The 17,680-nt window shown below is 33.9% G+C and overlaps 1 protein-coding gene across 9 annotated transcripts in view; it reads right to left on the minus strand.

Annotated features, from left to right (window-relative positions):
- Positions 1-17,680, minus strand: part of STRN3 (striatin 3) — a 50,799-nt gene that overhangs the window by 13,907 nt on the left and 19,212 nt on the right. For 2 of the 9 annotated variants that reach the window (XM_085549072.1, XM_015864938.2), the window contains exons 3-9: positions 16,028-16,101; positions 15,388-15,469; positions 14,906-15,085; positions 14,348-14,480; positions 13,582-13,723; positions 9,659-9,769; positions 4,060-4,200 (exon numbers count right to left, since the gene is read on the minus strand). In XM_085549072.1, the coding sequence (XP_085405198.1) occupies positions 4,060-4,200; positions 9,659-9,769; positions 13,582-13,723; positions 14,348-14,480; positions 14,906-15,085; positions 15,388-15,469; positions 16,028-16,101 (863 nt within the window). The remainder of the gene's footprint in view (positions 1-4,059; positions 4,201-9,658; positions 9,770-13,581; positions 13,724-14,347; positions 14,481-14,905; positions 15,086-15,387; positions 15,470-16,027; positions 16,102-17,680) is intronic. The other 7 variants (XM_085549074.1, XM_015864943.2, XM_015864939.2 and 4 more) reach the window with 6 other exon arrangements.

Consider the following 17,680-nt stretch of genomic DNA (forward strand, 5'->3'; position numbering starts at 1 on the left):
GTGAGAAGGTAACAAGAATGAAGTGACTTGTTTTATCATTTTTCAATATCAAATCTATGTCCTACATCTCCAAATAATACTACACTGACTACACCACGTTGCCTGCCTTCCCACCATTTGTAAATAGGTCTCTGTGCTCTATACTAATCAAATATCTCTGCCTCCACGATGAAGTATTTTTATCTCAGATCAAAGTCTCCTGCAAAACTTCTACTCCAAGTCATCAGATTATTCAAGAAAAGTAATATCTCTGATTTGTGAATCTTACTTTCTCTAAACGTGTAATTTTAAATTCCTAAAATTGAAAATCAACTACTACTTAACTCAAATACCTGTGCCCTCCCCAAGTTAACATTTTTATTAATTGCCATTTAGAATAAATAAATACAAATTACCTACAAACCATTCATTCTGAACAAGCACCTGAACAATAAAGTTTCAAACATTCACCCACATTCTTTACAATCAACAATACTGTTTACCACCTTCTACAATATCCCCAAATACCAACTTAGTGGTGAGGAATATGACTAAAGGCTAAAAAACTAATACTTGAGCATACTATTAGAAGCTGCTTTTACTTATCATCTTTCTCTTTTGTGAAAAACAAACAAACAAACAAAAAAAAAACAGGATGCCTGATAGGCATTTTAGATCAACTTCAGCAAAATGGGAACTTCAGTAAAGTATAAGCATTTCCAAAGCATATTAAATCTTATTTGACATCTTCAGAAATTTCACTGAGTTATGGCATCACTGTGACAGTGCTTCTCATTTCTAATCCTCTTAGAAATAAAGCTCTAGCACATGCAATTTTTTTATTTTTTTATTTTTTGTCATCTAAACATCTGACTAGAATTAAAGTGAGATACAGTATTTCTATATGAAGCTAGAAATAACACCACAAACATTCTTTGGAATAATTTAAGACAGTGAAACCCTCAAACAAATAATAATTAGCTTCTTTTTTTTTTTTTTTTTTTTTTTTTAAATATTCAAGATTTCCTTGGTTTTCTTTTGACAGAAAAAAAGAAGGGAAAAGAAAAAATTTTACTTTATTTGGAAATTCCAAACCTGGATCACCTACACTGCCCTGACAGTCCCACACTCACTAACACAATGGTCCACTTATAAGCCAAACCTCCCAAGTCACAATAAGAGAAACAGAGCTTCCTAGACCACAGGGAAAGGAGGCAACATCCTCATTTTACACCTGAGGACACTTTCAATCCTCATTGTGATGCTGTGAGTCCTATCTGACCTAAGACATGCTCGCATAGTTTAAATGAGCTCCCAAAGTCTATCCTCCTAACAGTGTATGAGATTAATACTGTCAGTGCTTAGTAAAACAGCTTTCATGAGCGAAGCTCTACCACTGAAAATTGCACAGTAAAAGTCTATACATAAACCTATCAATTTCAACATCTCCTTAAAATTTCTAAGTTAACACTATCTAAAATGTAGAAGCACATTTCTCAACACTAAAGCTGCCAATACGTATACATAGCATAACTACATTTTGATTAGTTCTAAAAATAAGTTTATGCAAATATGACATCCAGTTAAAGACTGAAGAATGTTTGCAAGTTGTACAGGTTTTCAGCACTGGGATTTTTTTTTTATATACCTTTTATGTACATGACAGAGAAGTAATACAATGAAATATGCATGAAGTTAAAGCTACAAAAAGAAAAGATCCATACCTGGGCATATATCAATAGGCATATGGAAAAAAAAATATCATCAAATGTTTTTCTTATTAAAAAAAAGAGATTATTTCCACAAAATAAAAAAAACCAACAAAAATAACTCTTTACACAATATACTGGAGGTAGAATCAAGGCTCAGATTAATGCTGTACGCTCTATTTCTGAAGATATGCACTACATCAAAACAGAAACTTATTTTTAATGGCCGAGACTACAAAATGTTATTACAGCATAACAATTTTCTCATTTTTAAACCTGAACTTGAGTAGAAATAAAAATTTTAGAATGTAAAATATACACTCATGGCCAATGAGAATCATAGTTAAAATTGGAACCACAGTTCTAACACAACTTATAGTTTCTATTCTGATCCTCTCAACTTCACCAAGTTAAAAAAAAAAAAACCAAAAAAAAACCCAACTAAAAAAGTGAGCTTAAAAACTACTTGAATCTCTACATGAAAATAGCATTTCCAACCACTCAGCCACTCCATTTGTAACAGAACTGGAACACTTTAATAGCAGAATGTAGCATAAAGCTTAAGTACAGCCCCAAGAACATTACAGCTTGGTAACATTCATCACGCTAGCCTGCCCTAGCATGACATACAATTGTTCCCTAAAACTGACTGCAAAAAACCTTAGCTTGAAGACTACAGCTGAATTTAAAAAATAAAAAATTAAAAAAAAAAAAAAGCCATATTAAGATAATTAAATATCTGAGATTTACAAAGGGCAGACTTAGGATGAATGCAAATTAAGCTTGTGTGCTTAACTTCATCTTTTTATAATAGGGGTTGTGCAGAGTTAGAAAGCCACATGATATTCAGAATAGAATTCCTGAATTTCTAACCAAAACAGCAAAACTTACACTACTATTCCAGCTAAAAAGTTATGGAGAAACGACAATTAACAGATAAAGATATCCATACTACTGCTCTTAATACAGCAAACTGAACTGAAATAATCATATAAGCTCATAAATAGATAGAAATACAATTCTGAAGGCAGTTTACTTGAAAACAGTTTGGACAATCTTTATTTGAAGTGTAGCACAGAGTCTGTTCTACAGGAACCACACAACAAAAGTCAGCCCTTAACAAATTCAAATCTACAATCTATTTCTTCAGAAGGATTGCTTCATACTGTATTACTAGAGATATAATGCCTTTAAAAGAGACATGACGTAACGTGCCATTTAAAATACACTGTAGCAGTTACATAGTTACTGAGATGCCAGACAGCTCTATGCCATCAGACCACATTCATATTTGATACTACAAGGTACATGCAACACTGATTTCTGCAAAAGAAACTTTGCCATTAGTTTTTTTCAGTTGCATCCTACAGGTTAATTTGATACTTGTGCATCTTTAAATTGTAAAATAAATAAGTAAATGAATAAATAAAGATGAAAAGGAAGGCAGTAAAATAGAAGGCTGCAAAACAGGTAAAGTAATAGTGCAGGATAGCAACAAAAACACTTCCCCACAAACTTTACACTTCTCTGCTTAGAACAAGACAGAAATTTGAGGGTGAGGGAGGACAGACAACAGCAAGGATTAAGGAAAAACAAAAGAACCAATAAGCAGCAACAGTAATAATGCAAATTGTTTTGACTTCTGGGATAGCTTATACCATGCCAGGGCTTATGGTTCAAAGATCACCCTAGAGGAGCAAAATGTGAAATTGGTTGGGCACTTTTATTTTTGAAAGCAGACAATTTATATCACAGTACTGTAATCTTGAAAAGTACTCCCTTAAAAGTCAAACCTTAAAACTGTAGATGACAGCTCAATAACAAGACTTTGGGCTATGTGGATATTATTATGCTGCTAACCTTCACTGCACAAGCTAATCCTGAAACTGGACCTAATACTTTGTAGAAAAATGCTTAAGATTATACATAAAATAGGACAAGAGAATTTAAAAATAGTAAATCAACATGAAGCTTAAGGACAAAGAGACTAATTAGTCTCTTAAGTTACTTATAAATTTCATTCAAAAACACAAACTGATATCAAACACTAATACTCACCTTTTAACCCTCAATCAGTAACACCCTAGTCATACAACATTTTGCTACACGGGCTCTGCAAACAATGACTTAATATTAAATAGTTTCAGAACACACAGCTGTATATGAAATTGTTTAAAAATACTTAGGAAATATAGGTCCATAACAATAAGCCACAGCTACAGTCTCATGAAACCATTTGGGAATACCTGTAAATAATAATGATGTGGCAACCTGCAACTGTATTAAGCTTTATAGAGGGGACAATAAATGACAGCGTGTGCCTTCTACAAGAAATCTCCTGAAATACAATAAGTAGCTGAATTTTTTGTACCTTCCTCTGCTCTTGCACCTTCATGATCAGTCATTCTAGAAGAGGGTGACCTAGATTGATTAATGATTCCTGAAGGGATGTGGGGTATCTCATCATCGCCCAGATCTGCTATCATGTCTTGAAGTTTTGTCCTGTTGACTCCTGTAAATTAACGTCAGCAGCAAAAATTCATTTGATTGCTACCGCTTGACTTGACAGAAGTCTAAAAATCCATTAAACTAAGCAAACAAGAAAAATTACTGATGGGACCTCCTTAAAATAAACAAAATGCTTTGCTTTTGTCTTTGTATATAAATACAATTGATCTTTTGGAAATCAAGAGTAGTTACATGCAAACAGTCCGAATTCACCAGATCAAAAACCAAATGTTTTGTATTCTGTTCATCTATTTTATCATTTCCTGTAGGAGAGAAAAATTCATCATACAGCCCTTGTGAGAAGCCAAACATCAAAAGAACACAATTATAAAAATACACATGAATTAAACACTTGCTAATACAGAACTACCTATACTAGACAACTGAACATTGAGAAAGATTGAAAATGAAAGATAAGCTCACAAATGAGGGGGAAAAGTATAAATAAATCATAATCGGAGAGGATGGGGGGGGGGGGGTTGCAACAAACAATTAACTTTCCCTGGTTTTGAATGGTATTTGAGTTGTATAAATTGTTTATTAAAATACATGACCACCACTAAATGAAAATGCAAATGTGCATTGAATTCATTAAATAAGCCTGCCTCTAGAAATAAAATATATTAAATTATGTGCATTAATTTCATAATATAGATTCTAGCTAACAAAAACAGTAGGTTCTAATTAAAAATATTTTAATTAAATTCACTTATGTTTTCAACTTCTAGCTTCCATTAAAAATAAAAGCTTTAACCATAAGTGAAATTTCAGCAACAGACTCCTGCTACAAGAACACTTTACTAGCTTTAATCAAAAGGAAGTCCTCACAGGTAGCATTGGCAAATATATTATAAACAAACTAAAATGCTTATGTTATGTATTTCTCTTTAAAACCCTCTACAAAGTTTTACTACTTCTACATGCATATTACAGAGCATAAGTAATTTCTAACAAATCAATTTTTGGTGAAGTATGCATTAGGAAGCATTTTATTACACTCTGAGTTGACACAACACTCCTATTAGAAGATACAAACCAAAACAAAGCCTTCACTTTATGACCCAGTAAGAGGTAAACACTAGATTTACAGATCACTTCTCAAAAGCAAAATTATTTAAGTAGCTGAATTCTAAAACACACTTGTTGTTCATTGTTTATCATACTTATGAAAGCTCCTACTCATAATGGTTTGAGAATAAAACTGGCTTCCTAAAGTCTCCCCTATGTAGCATGTATCTTGAATGGCTAGGTTTCATTGCACTTATGTAATGATGAGTCTAGAAACCTATGATCTCAGATAAAGAAGTATGAAATACTTAACATTTTCTTTCTTGGTTCTAATCCTTATGTAGAATCGTTTTCCAATAAACCCAGAAGTAAAGCAATATTATTATTACTTTAAGACACAGATGGATAAAAAAAGCAAGGATTAATACAGAGACCTACTTGAATTTTGAAGGAGACAGTGAAAGCAGATAAACATTTCTTTCAAACAGCATTACTAATGGGAACACACAACATTCCTTTAAAAGCGTAAACAGAAAAGATTTCATTCCAGTTAGTTTGTAAAGCAAAGGAAGCAGCTAGACTGGAGGGAAACAAAGTCTGTGTCATAAGCACTTATCACACACAAATGTTAAAGAGAAAGTTCTTAAAATAACTTCCTTTATTGGGCAACTGAAACAAACTTCGAACTACATTTCTAACTACACACTGCAGTTACAGTGCACAACTACCTTCTATTGGATGACCTATTCTATCACATCCTCTCATCACTTTCTGAAGAGATCTGCAGACTGAAATGAACTACATTTGACCTGAAGAGGACAGGTCTAAAAAGATACTCCAAAGAGGTGAAAGATGTTGTTCCTCACTAGTACGAGGAATGTCTCCTTTCCAACAACACTTGTTTCTGATAGCTGCTACACTAACAGGGATAAGATCTCATTTGAAAGGTACAACAGTTAATTGCAGTCAGCCAGTGAGATCTCATTTAATAATAATAATTTTTTAAAAGTACCATTAAATGGTTGGGTTTCAACCACTCAGACCACAAATCTGTTTTGTATCTTTTCCAGCTGGTTGTCAGCCAGTCACCTATCTAAAGCGATCAAGAGAAGATATATTCTTGAAAATATTAAGAAGTAACCACTAGACTACATGATAAAAGTCATGACTGGTACCCTGAGATGTTTACTTGAAAACACTCTTCATTCTCCAGAAGATTAATTAATTAGTCTTCTTGATGTGTATACAAATTTTATCCTCGTCTTTATCCCCATCCAAACTGAAAGCACCTTTTGTAAATGCCTTCACCTCAAACATATGAGAATAAGAAGTCTGTATCAGAGCACACTCAGAGGAAAAACTGACAATAATCCAGCTCACTCTGGTTCCAAATGCTACCTTGAACCAGTCAGTCATTTATTATGTCCTTAACAATGGAATTATCAGTCTTGCCCTAAAGTGCTTTTCAGCAAGCTTACTTACAGGAATCATCTCAGAACAGCCCTCAATCCGCCACAAAAGAGGGAGAAACACTGAACAAACAAGCACCTGTTATTTTCAATAACTTCCCTGTAATTCATGCTAAAAAAAGTCTTTATTCTGTGACTGTCTTCCTGACATACGCACTGTATGAGATTTCTGCTTTCAGATTACTTGCCTTCATATCACTGTTTAAGTACGCTAAATGTTACAAAGATTTTAATCCTTAAAAATGTGCTGACACTGCGTAAGCAGCTACATTTCAAGGCATCACCCCAGTGAACAGAAGAAAAAAAGGACTTAAAGAACACCTCGAATCTCATTTCCTTCTCCAGAAGTCAAAAGTAAATAAGGTCAAAAATAAGCAGTAGCTTCTCTGTGCTGAATAAGAACTCAAACTGATTTCTACTGCCTCCAAGAAGTTGTAGCCTGAGCCTTCTGCATCAACATATGATGCAATGAAAATAGTAAAATCCAAATCATTCCATAAATAAAGAACAATTCATTTGAGACTCAAGAAAAGGAAAAGCAAAGATGAATAAGTGATGAGGGAGGGAAAGGGGGAATAAAAATCAGTAAAGAATGTTAATTTCAACATAAAGATGTGAACTCTATATCACTATATTGCTGAGAATTAATAATCTGAGTGGATTCTATCAGAAGAGACATTTCTCATCTCTACAATCATGCTGTGAAAAGTTGACAAATTATATCTGAAAAACAGTCAGTCTCTGATTTGCTTAAGCTTACTGGTTTTATCAAACTTGGGGACGATGTCTCACATCTTAAATTCAACTTATTAGTGGAAAAGGCAAGCTTTCAAGAAAACAGTCTTGTGGAAACTACACTTCTTATCTTTCACAATAAAGTCTAGAATATCACGTGAATAGTTTTAATGTTACAGACAGAAACAAAGCAAACAAACCCAACTCCACTGCACAACCTCAACAGCCAGACTTTGAGTTATTTTACTGTTGATACTATAAAGGCAATTAAAGCGTTGTGTATTTTTTGTTTGGTCTTGTTTCATTTTAATTTCCTCTAATAAGAAAAGAATTCAACATAATATTTAACATAGTAGATAGACTATCCTGACATTTAAAAACAATGGAGGAAAAAGAATAACCTTATTAAGATTTATCTGTGAAGAGTGGATTACCTAAGTTTAGGTGTCCCACTCAAAACATAATATGAACAAACAAGAGAAGTAACAAAATGAATAAAATGAACTTCTGTTCCATTAAGTTTCCACATCCATGTCAGGGCCGTGAAGTCATGAGTTATCAGTCTAACTGCAGATTATGGTACAGTCACTAGGTACACGCTCAATAGAAGAATCCATTAGAACACCTGCCCTATTACTGTGCCCCCCGAAAAATACACAGCAAGAGGTGGTGATCAAAATGCTTACTTGATCATAATGACCATAAATACTGCCACAGATCTCAGAATTCTGACAAATCTGACAATGGACTTAAAAAAAATGTTTAAGAGCAAAAAGATGAATATGCAGTGTGAAGATTGTGAAAGATTCAGCATTAGAAGGAGAAATAAAGAAGATCTTCTATTTTCAGTCTCAGTGTTAATAAAAAGCTGACATAAGTCTACAGACAGAATAATTTCAACAAACCTGTCCCACCATAACTGCACACTTTTACTGTGTGCATTCAGGCCATTCAATTACATCAGCAATTGAAAGGTCAATTTTTAACTAGAAACCATGAATCTGAAAGTGTCAGATGCTTGCTAATACATTAAGTGATGCTTACTGACATCCAGATTACTACCATAAGTTCTAAAAATTAATCCAAAACCTGGGCAAGAATCTTTGTTCTCTGGCTGAAAATATTAGTCTACATGCATGAATGCATATGTGCATAAGAGTTGTGCAGAACTGCTGAAAAACAACATGCATCAACTGAATATTAGTACATTACGATTAGAAAATCATTTCAAACCTTAATGAATACAGAATCATTTAATGAAGCACTATATCTTAATTATCTTCTGATTTAGTTAGTGTATATTCACACAATTTTCCAAACCCTATTTTTTACTTTTAAATATCTCAAATAAAAATTAAGAAACAAACAAACAAAAAAAAAAAAAAACCAAACCAGCATAACACCTGCAAAAGAGCTTCTCCAGAGACCAATTTAATAACATTGTGTCCACTAGAAAACTTGCCTAGCTGATGATATAAATCACAATGGAATTTTTTACAGGTACGTAATGTTGAAAATTCAGTTTAACTTGCACAGTTCATAAAAGGGCAACAGGTCTGTAAAGTCTTCAAGAGTAAAGCATTAGCCAAAACCTAGAAACTGCACAGAAAAGTAAAAGGCACCACAAAATAAACGAAGCCATAAAAAAATTCATAGTCACGTGACAGGCCTTTTCTTCCATTCTCACATTGCCTCAGATTGCAAAAAGAAAAAGAAAAAAAAAACCCTGCCAGCCCATAAATAGCGATTACAGCTTGATTCAGGCTCATGATGCAAAAAAAGTAAAACCAAACAGGCAAAAAGAACAAAACTAAAAATAAAAAAAATAATAGACACACCCCAAAACACCCAAATAACAAAACAAACACTGAAACAACCAGCAGTCAAAACAGTACTACAGTATTTTAATTTAAGATGTGGAAAAAGCTTAAATGTTCTTTCAGAAAACCTTCTGGAGTACAAATAATCCCAAAATGCCAATTGTTCATTACTTTTGTACTCCCATTAAAAAGCACGTTATTTCTCTTCACCTATTTCAGTTTCAGCACACCTCTTTGAGATGAGACTGACTGTAGATAAAGGCTCTGATATATTCACATTCAGCAGGTAGAAAGTTAAAGTTGGTTGCCCCCATTACAGAAACATTTAATGAAAAACAAAAACAAATAGAACTCATGAGGAAAAAAAAAAGGTCTTCTATACAGATAGGCAAAAAAGCGTTGTATTACAAGATTCAGAATCTGCACTTACTCTTTACCCCTTTCTTCCCCTTTCGTTCCTTCTTGTACTGTTCCTTCAGTTTACTTATTAGTCCCTGGTCTACATCCCAAACCTCAGCAGTTGGGGACAGGTCATCTTTGTCTACATGCAGCATATTATTAAAAGAAAAAAAATCAGCAATTGGCAATGCAAGCTGTTGGCTATTTAATATAATAGCTGTATAAGAGCATCAATACAAGTTCTTAATAAATCTTTAAAAGGTGCAGTCTCAGTTTAAAGTTTACAAAATACAAAATCTTGTTTCATAGTTTTCCAAGACACTGTTTAGTACCAGTTACACAATTGCAAATTGTGTATTAATTTGTTACTACGGAGCAAACAAATTAAGCTTAATAAGTAACTTTTTATGTTGCATACTTGAAAATACAGAAAAATTCATTGGTGTTCAGAAAGATTACTGCATCTTTAGAAAGACAGTGTTAAGAAATTATTCAGCCAGTGTTAAACAAGCAAATAAAAGTATTCATGCTGTATTACTCATGAAAATGCGAGCTGAGTAAGTCAGACCAGTTTATTCATGAAGACCACCATGCATCCTCTCACACTCATTCTACATGCACAAGAAAGAAGTCTTGGTCCTACACATAACCAGAGAAACAAGTCTATGAAAAATAGCATTTTAAATGAAGATTGATAAAAGTAATTCATGTAAGTGAATTAAGTTGACTTCCCACTGCATTTCAGCATCTACCCACTGGAAAAAGCAAAAATACCACATTCCACAGGCATTTCAGAAGACAACTTTTTCCATTTGACAAATATTGGAAAGTTATTTAATGTTCACAGCAAGTCTCAAAATTTCTCAGCTGTCTCAAACCCTTCTGGAAAGGCTACAGCAGGAAATGGATAAACTAGTTTCCAAGACAAGGTAAAGGTAACACTTACAGAAGGACCTCATCTGAGAAACAACTAAACATCAGTCAAACTTTGTTTATTATGTTTTTAAACATAATAAAAGTTATTCGGTTCCCAACTTCCAGCTATACCTACAATATCAGTGTCTCCACAAAACAGCAACTTTTGATATTATTGCCATTTGATTCACAGAAGCGCACAAGAGGATCCAGATGCAACAGAGAAAGAAAGGCACTTAGATAGCAAAACAGTAAAACCAGTAAGAGTCAGCCTACATACAAATGTTTCATGATAAAAAATAACAAGAACATGAATACATTCTAGGATGCAGACAAATTTATAGAAAGAACATCATTCAGAAGGGGCAGAAAATGAAAATGAAAGTTGATAAAGAGGTGATACACAGAAACCATAATGATGGGGAAGGCAGGAAATAGAACATGATGGGGAAATTTCAAGAATTGTCTATAAGGATCTATGGAAAAGGAAACTGAAGGATTACATCTTACACCGAACTACTGCCACAGCTACCAAACTGCAAACAGAAAGATCTCAACCTTTATGAATACAGGGTCAAAACAGTGGCAGAAAATTACCACATATTCAGGAAACACATGAGGCACAAAAAGACGACAGAAGGTATGTGCAAAGAAATTGGGAAGGAAATTGATAAACAAGCAAACAACCCTTTTCCCCCCAACACACAAACAAAAAGGAAATTCAGTGAGGAACAAAAACAAACAATAGTCCAAAAAACATTAATAGAATGAAAATAATGAAGTAGGTTGTAGCAGTACAAATAAGCATTTAACAAAACTCAACTAAAAAGCAGAACACGTGTAACAAAAATGTAATGGTGTTGCATAAAAACAAAAAAAAAAAAAAAAAAAAAAAAAGAAACCAAAACATTCTTGTATATAATTCTGGGACGTTTTAAGAGGTGCGACATATGAAACCAGGAGAACATAACTCAGTGACAAGACAGGAATAACATCCAGTCTGTGGGATATACTGAAAGTTCAAGAGGCAATGAACTGGAAGGAACTGGGCTAACTTGGTTAGAAAACAGGAAAAACAAGCTTGCAAACAAATATTCAAAAACACTACTGTTGGCTACTGAAACATAGGTCAGAAATAGAAAACTAATTAAAATTATACCTCATACGAAACAGGGAGGCTCTCAAATGATTTTCAGATTACTGGAAAACCTAACAGAGTTTCCCTCAGGTATGCCTACACTCACCCTTTTCATAACAAAGTCACATAACTGGAAGACATCCAGAAGTCTCTTCTAATAGTAAACTTCAAGTCACCCATAGAGGTTATAATCCACACTAATTGGCACCAAGACCATACAGAGGATCCAGAATGCCCAACAGCCAATATCACTCAGTAGAGGCTCCTTTCCCCCCCTCAAATTTCATTATTTTTAAAAAATGACCCAAGAGAATTTCAATTCCAGTCCCTCTCCCGTTTAGAATTCTGAGCAGTTTGACTCACGTTGTTACATAAAAAGAATGTGTTTTATAGAGAGGAAAAATTCATTGATTAACATGCTAGACATGAAAATCATAAGCAAAACAAGATGACTACTTGATGTATAACACTTGTAATGAGTAGCATACAAACTGTTAACATTTGCTTTAATTTTCTTTTGCCTAAGCAAACAGAACTTACATGACGATCCTTTTCTAGATCCTGTTTCACTACAAAGCATAAAATTCTAATTGACAATTACATTCATTTTTCAATGAAAAATGGTATACCTTGTTTTAAATTGCTTGAATTTGCTCATCTTTCACTATTCTGAAGATAAACCATTCCTAGCAAAATATCACATGACAGAGACTTTATAACACAATAACTCAAAACAATTTAAGTACATTAAATCAGGTATTTATAAATAGGAAGAATGTGCTTATAATAATTGTATTATAGAGAAAAAGGAAAATGCCCATATTCAGTAGCTGGCTGATTTGCAGAAGTTTCTAACAGCACAAATGTAACCATCAAATTTAGTAATGAAAAGTTTTGGCATATCTGGAGTTAGACCTACTGATACTACTTTGACGATTAACTATTGAAAGCAAAAATATGCTACGTTTGATTTCCTTATATTAGAAGCTCTATCAAGAAATATGCTTGGAAACATTAGTTCTTTGCATTTTTATCAGAGAGCCTGAATCCTCAACTAGAACAAGGAATGGTAGGGATGCTAGTGACAGGGTATGCTGAAAGAGGGAAAAAAACACTGAGAAGAAAACAGAGCTACATTATGAAAGAAGTGCTATGTATGTCTTCCTATACATCATACTGGTAAGACTGATTCAGAAACCAGAATTCTTTGCACTCAATATTTGAAAGGAAAGCGCAAATTCAAAATCAGAACCTTGGCTTCAGGACCTAAGAGAATTCTCTTACTGACAGACCTGCCTGCTTGGCTAAATAAGAAGACCAATACACTAGTCAAATGACATAGTCTTTAAAGGCAACTAAAATGCTTCTAAATCCCAGTAAATACTACCAAAAGTAAAGGTTACAACTTGCCTGCCTTCACCTTCCAACTAGAAACAAAGATGAGCTTGGAAAAAAATTTAAAAGAAAGGGTTATTGACTTTTTCCAAGCAACAAACACTTTCTAATCCTTGGTACTTTCAAAATTAATTTTTACAAGGGCACCAAAGAAATTAATTTAAGCTGAACGCAAGTCTAAAGCTCCCTATCACAAAAAAAGAACACAAATCAAAATTCAAAAGCCAATTTAATTCAAATACAAAAACATTCAGAATCCTGGTCTTATTATTCAAGCAATATATTCCTTTAATTGGATTTTTCTGGAATCAAAAGCAAAACATTTGGAAGTATAATTATATTTCTGTCAACTAAAATAACATAAAATATGGAAGCTTCAACATTCAATACATTAATAGCTAATAACCAGCATCACAACCATCCACACACCCATGCAACCTGTGAAGGTACTGTACTGTCATGAACAAGTATTACTTCATTTCTAAATTGTTTTGTTAGCATCTTACCCCACTCTGTTCCATCTCCAGAACTTCGGGCTTCTCCAGCTCCCTCACCATCTTCAGCTGTCACTAAAAAATCAAATTCTTTCAAGGCTTCTTCAGTATCGGGATCATCAGTAAGGTCAGCAGCTAAACCTTCATTACCAATCTGCAATCAAATGAAGAACATTTCTGCATTTTAACCACCAACCTTTATCTACTCAAACGTCTAATTATAAATGATAGCAATTATGCTCATTGAAGACTTTGTTGTATTTTCAACATGAAACACATTCAAACCCACACAGAAGTAGAGTTGTTTACTCTAAGAAAAGTTTGTTTACTTTTGTTTACTACAAAAGAAAAGAGAGCAGCACAGTAAAGTAATTATTAGAAAAGAATATTGACATGATGTTTAGCAACAACTTGTACTAGATGTACAAGTTATTAACTACAGGTACAGAGTAAAACCCTTCCTAACAAGTCAAGCTGGGACATTCAAACTTGCACTAAGCTGAGATAATGTTGAATGACAGCTGAGTTACTTATGAAAATTCAAGGCAGCCGCTGGCACTTCCACACTACAAAACACTACAGAAAATTGGTGGTATAACTGCCCTAAATCAACCTCCTTGTGTGAAAAAAAAAAAAAAAAATCACAGTGAAGGAATTTTCTAGCATGGAATAAGAGAAAGGACATAATTTTAACTATCTAGGGGAAAAAAGAAAAGATATTTCCCTTTTAAGATAGAGTTTGTGCATGCAAAACAATATCTTAAAATTGTTTTTTTACTTTGTGTTTCTTATTTATCCGATGCTTCTCTTTTCCTTCTGCAATATCTTCTATCATGTCACTCTCCTCTTCTTCATCACTATCATCTGCATTTTCTAAGAAGTTAAATGTTTCAAGAACATCACCAGAGTTCCTACAAAAACAAAAAAATTAACAAGGAGAAAGTTTTACTTGCTCATGAGATTTTTGGGAGATTCATTAACATTAACACAATGGCTGTCTGACTCAACAGTTCAACAATTTTAAAAACTAGCAAAAACCAAGAAATGACTGTATGAAGTTTCTACAGCAGTCTAATTCTTCAAGTTACATCACTCAGCTGTAACTTTCCTTAAAATGTTAATTCCAAAGCTGCACTGAACCTGAATACATGTCATACAACCCTATCTTTCCCATGCAAGGCATACAATCAGTTTCAATGAAGTTCATAATCATTTGTAGTTAGCTACGCTCACAGTTCAGAGAATTGAGAGTCTGAAGTTCTTCGCGAACTTTGGTACATTAAAATGACTACATAGATAAACTTAAACTACACGCATTTCTCACCTCCTCACTTACCTTTTGATTTCCTGTCCCTTTTGTTTTGATGAAGGAGATTCGCCCCCATTGAGGATCTGCTCTAAATTCTTTGTCTCTACTGAACCATTTGGTTCTGAATTGGAGAGCCCAAGCAAAGACCTTACCCGCTGGGAGCGTACATCCAATATCGTATCTGTATAACCTACTTCCTGAAGATACCTAATATATATTAAAAGGAGAAAGAAGAAAGCACATTTGATGGAAAAAGGAAATAAATCTGAATCGACTCTTAGAAATTAATACTACTATAATATATTTTACAAAAGATAAGCTTTATCTCTGTCCATCTCACACAAAAAAGCTCCACGTACACTGTTTAAAGATCAAAACTACAAACTCCTGCATCATGGTCCATCGTGTGACCACCTCAACTACTCCAAATCAAAAAGTATGCACATACACAGCTCCTGAGACCTCAGGAAAAAGCATGAATACACCAACATTCCAACAATGCTACTTACTGTCTTAGTAACTGTCTGCCTTGCTTCCAGGTGAGTTGGCTATTTTGAGGTACTGCAGGAACCTCCGTATCTTTGGTTTCTTCTGAAAGACAGCACCATTTGCAGTTATTGGTTTTCGGAAGGGTTTTTTTATGGTTTTGTTTAATTTTTAAAATTGACTTTTCACAATGCACCAATGAAATGCAATTATTTACAAAGAGCAATCTTTAAGTTACTTGCAGTCTTATGCAGTAGTTTCTGTTAATTAAAGAAGGTTGTTTCTTTTCTTGTGGTAGCACCGAACAACAGTAAATCTGATACATATTGTACACTTAAACTTCCCTTCTAGATGGATGTCAAACTGACATGAAATGCTAAATCTTTTATAACAGCAATTTTAAAAGCAGTAAGAGAAGCAGCAGCTTAATAAGGAATTGTGCAACTATTCCAAACTTTCACTGATACTCACAGTTGTTTCAGAAGAGAAAGGTCAATTCATTATGATTTCGAATCAAAAATATTTACCTAATATCAAACTTTTCCTGGATTTTTTTTCCTCTATAATGTAGTTGAGGGGTGAAGGAGAAAGTTACGCTAAATTGAGCAAATCTAGAACAGTACAAAAAAATTGTTCTAGAACAGGTACTATCATAGAAGTTACCTGATTCAAAAGTTGGCATTTTCAAGTCACCTTGGTTCAATTCTGTGCCATACTTCAATTTATGATATTTTGCCCTGGAAAAAAAATGTGCAAAGATTTAACAAAAGCATCCTGTACTAATTTATCAGCTCAAATATTTTCCTACTCCTGTTTAAAACAACCCTGTTAACATAACACCCCTTATCCAAATAAAATTTACAGTAATTACAGTATCATACAATTAGTTCTAGTTTGTCAAGAACACAAGTTTGAGAAAGATAATTATAATAATCAAATAACATAAAAGTGAGAATTAAGTATGTTCTCCAATAATTTGTTCTGTATTTATTTATTTTTAATCATGAAAGCTAGGTTTAATTATCCATTATGGATAATGTCTTCACCTGTACTACTGTCACAGCCTAAACAACCCCACTATGATGGATGAATGTCATCTTCAGGATCTATTTGCCACCTTCAAATCAACTTCCACTCTGCCTCTGCACATCAAGAGATTTTCTCCCTCTGAAGAACTACACTGTAGTGCTATCTTCTCCCATCACATGTAATCTTAGTATTTTTCTCCTCCCCACTGACATGGGGCTTAGCTTCCAATCCCTCCTCAATCCACCTGTGTAAGTGTGCCCTCCTACTTCTTCTCTTCCAGCGCCTATCTTCTCCTTTTACATCAGATTTTAAAAATCATTCTTGGCGAATTTTTTCCAAACAGGTACACCTGAACCATCCCAGTCATCCTCTCAACTAAGTATGACTACCAAAGCATCTTCAACCCATCCTCCCTGCAATAATAAAATAAATTCTCAAAATTTCAGGGAAAAGAATTCTAGACGTTCTGTAGTAGAGAAAAAATGGCAAGAGAAAGTGAGCAGTCAGTCACATTTTAAAGAATTCTCTAAGAAACAGTGAACTTAACACTTCTAAATCAAGTATTTGACTGCATCACATCCAGTTTCCATGAATCTTAAAGACTGTTGCCAAATATCAAGATAACAGAACATCTTGGGAAAACGTACATAATGAAACAAGCTGGACAAAAACAAGGATGTATTTAAAATCTCCTTTTTGAACTGCCAATCCACTGCCAGAAGTTTTCCCAAAATTCAAGATAAAATATCATCCCAAATGCTGCTTGCTATAACTTGATGGTATAGAAGACATCTAAATCATAAAATTTTCTGCCAAAATTGCAGGCAATTACGTGCAGTCTCATTAACAAACTGTCAGTAGATGGCACTATTGATCCTTCCTAGAAGGAAAACTCTGCATTTTGTAGTAATTAAACTGTAGCTGAACAGTCTGGCTGACCAACAATTAAATTCAAACACAAGTTTTTAGGTTACTTGAATGTGAATATATGTGATTATATATGTGAGTATTTCACCCATCTACTAGTAAGACTGCATACACCAGGTGCTCACTCCAACCTGAGACAAAGCTTTGTTATACCCAGTAAAACAGCAGAGGCATAACAGACAAAAGTATACAGACTATAATTTCTAAAGTGCTGTAGTAGATCTGGGGTTAAAAAAAATAAATTGAAAACAACAGTAAATAAGAAATGAAGTTGAATGAAACAGACCAAATGTTTATGCTCAATTCTGAAGCTCATAAATCACTACAGTTAAAAAGCCAACCATTTTTTTTTTTCCGATC

This window comes from Coturnix japonica, chromosome 5, assembly GCF_054131305.1.
Source record: "Coturnix japonica strain WE chromosome 5, WE-NBRP24, whole genome shotgun sequence".
NCBI classification, from domain to species: domain Eukaryota; kingdom Metazoa; phylum Chordata; class Aves; order Galliformes; family Phasianidae; genus Coturnix; species Coturnix japonica.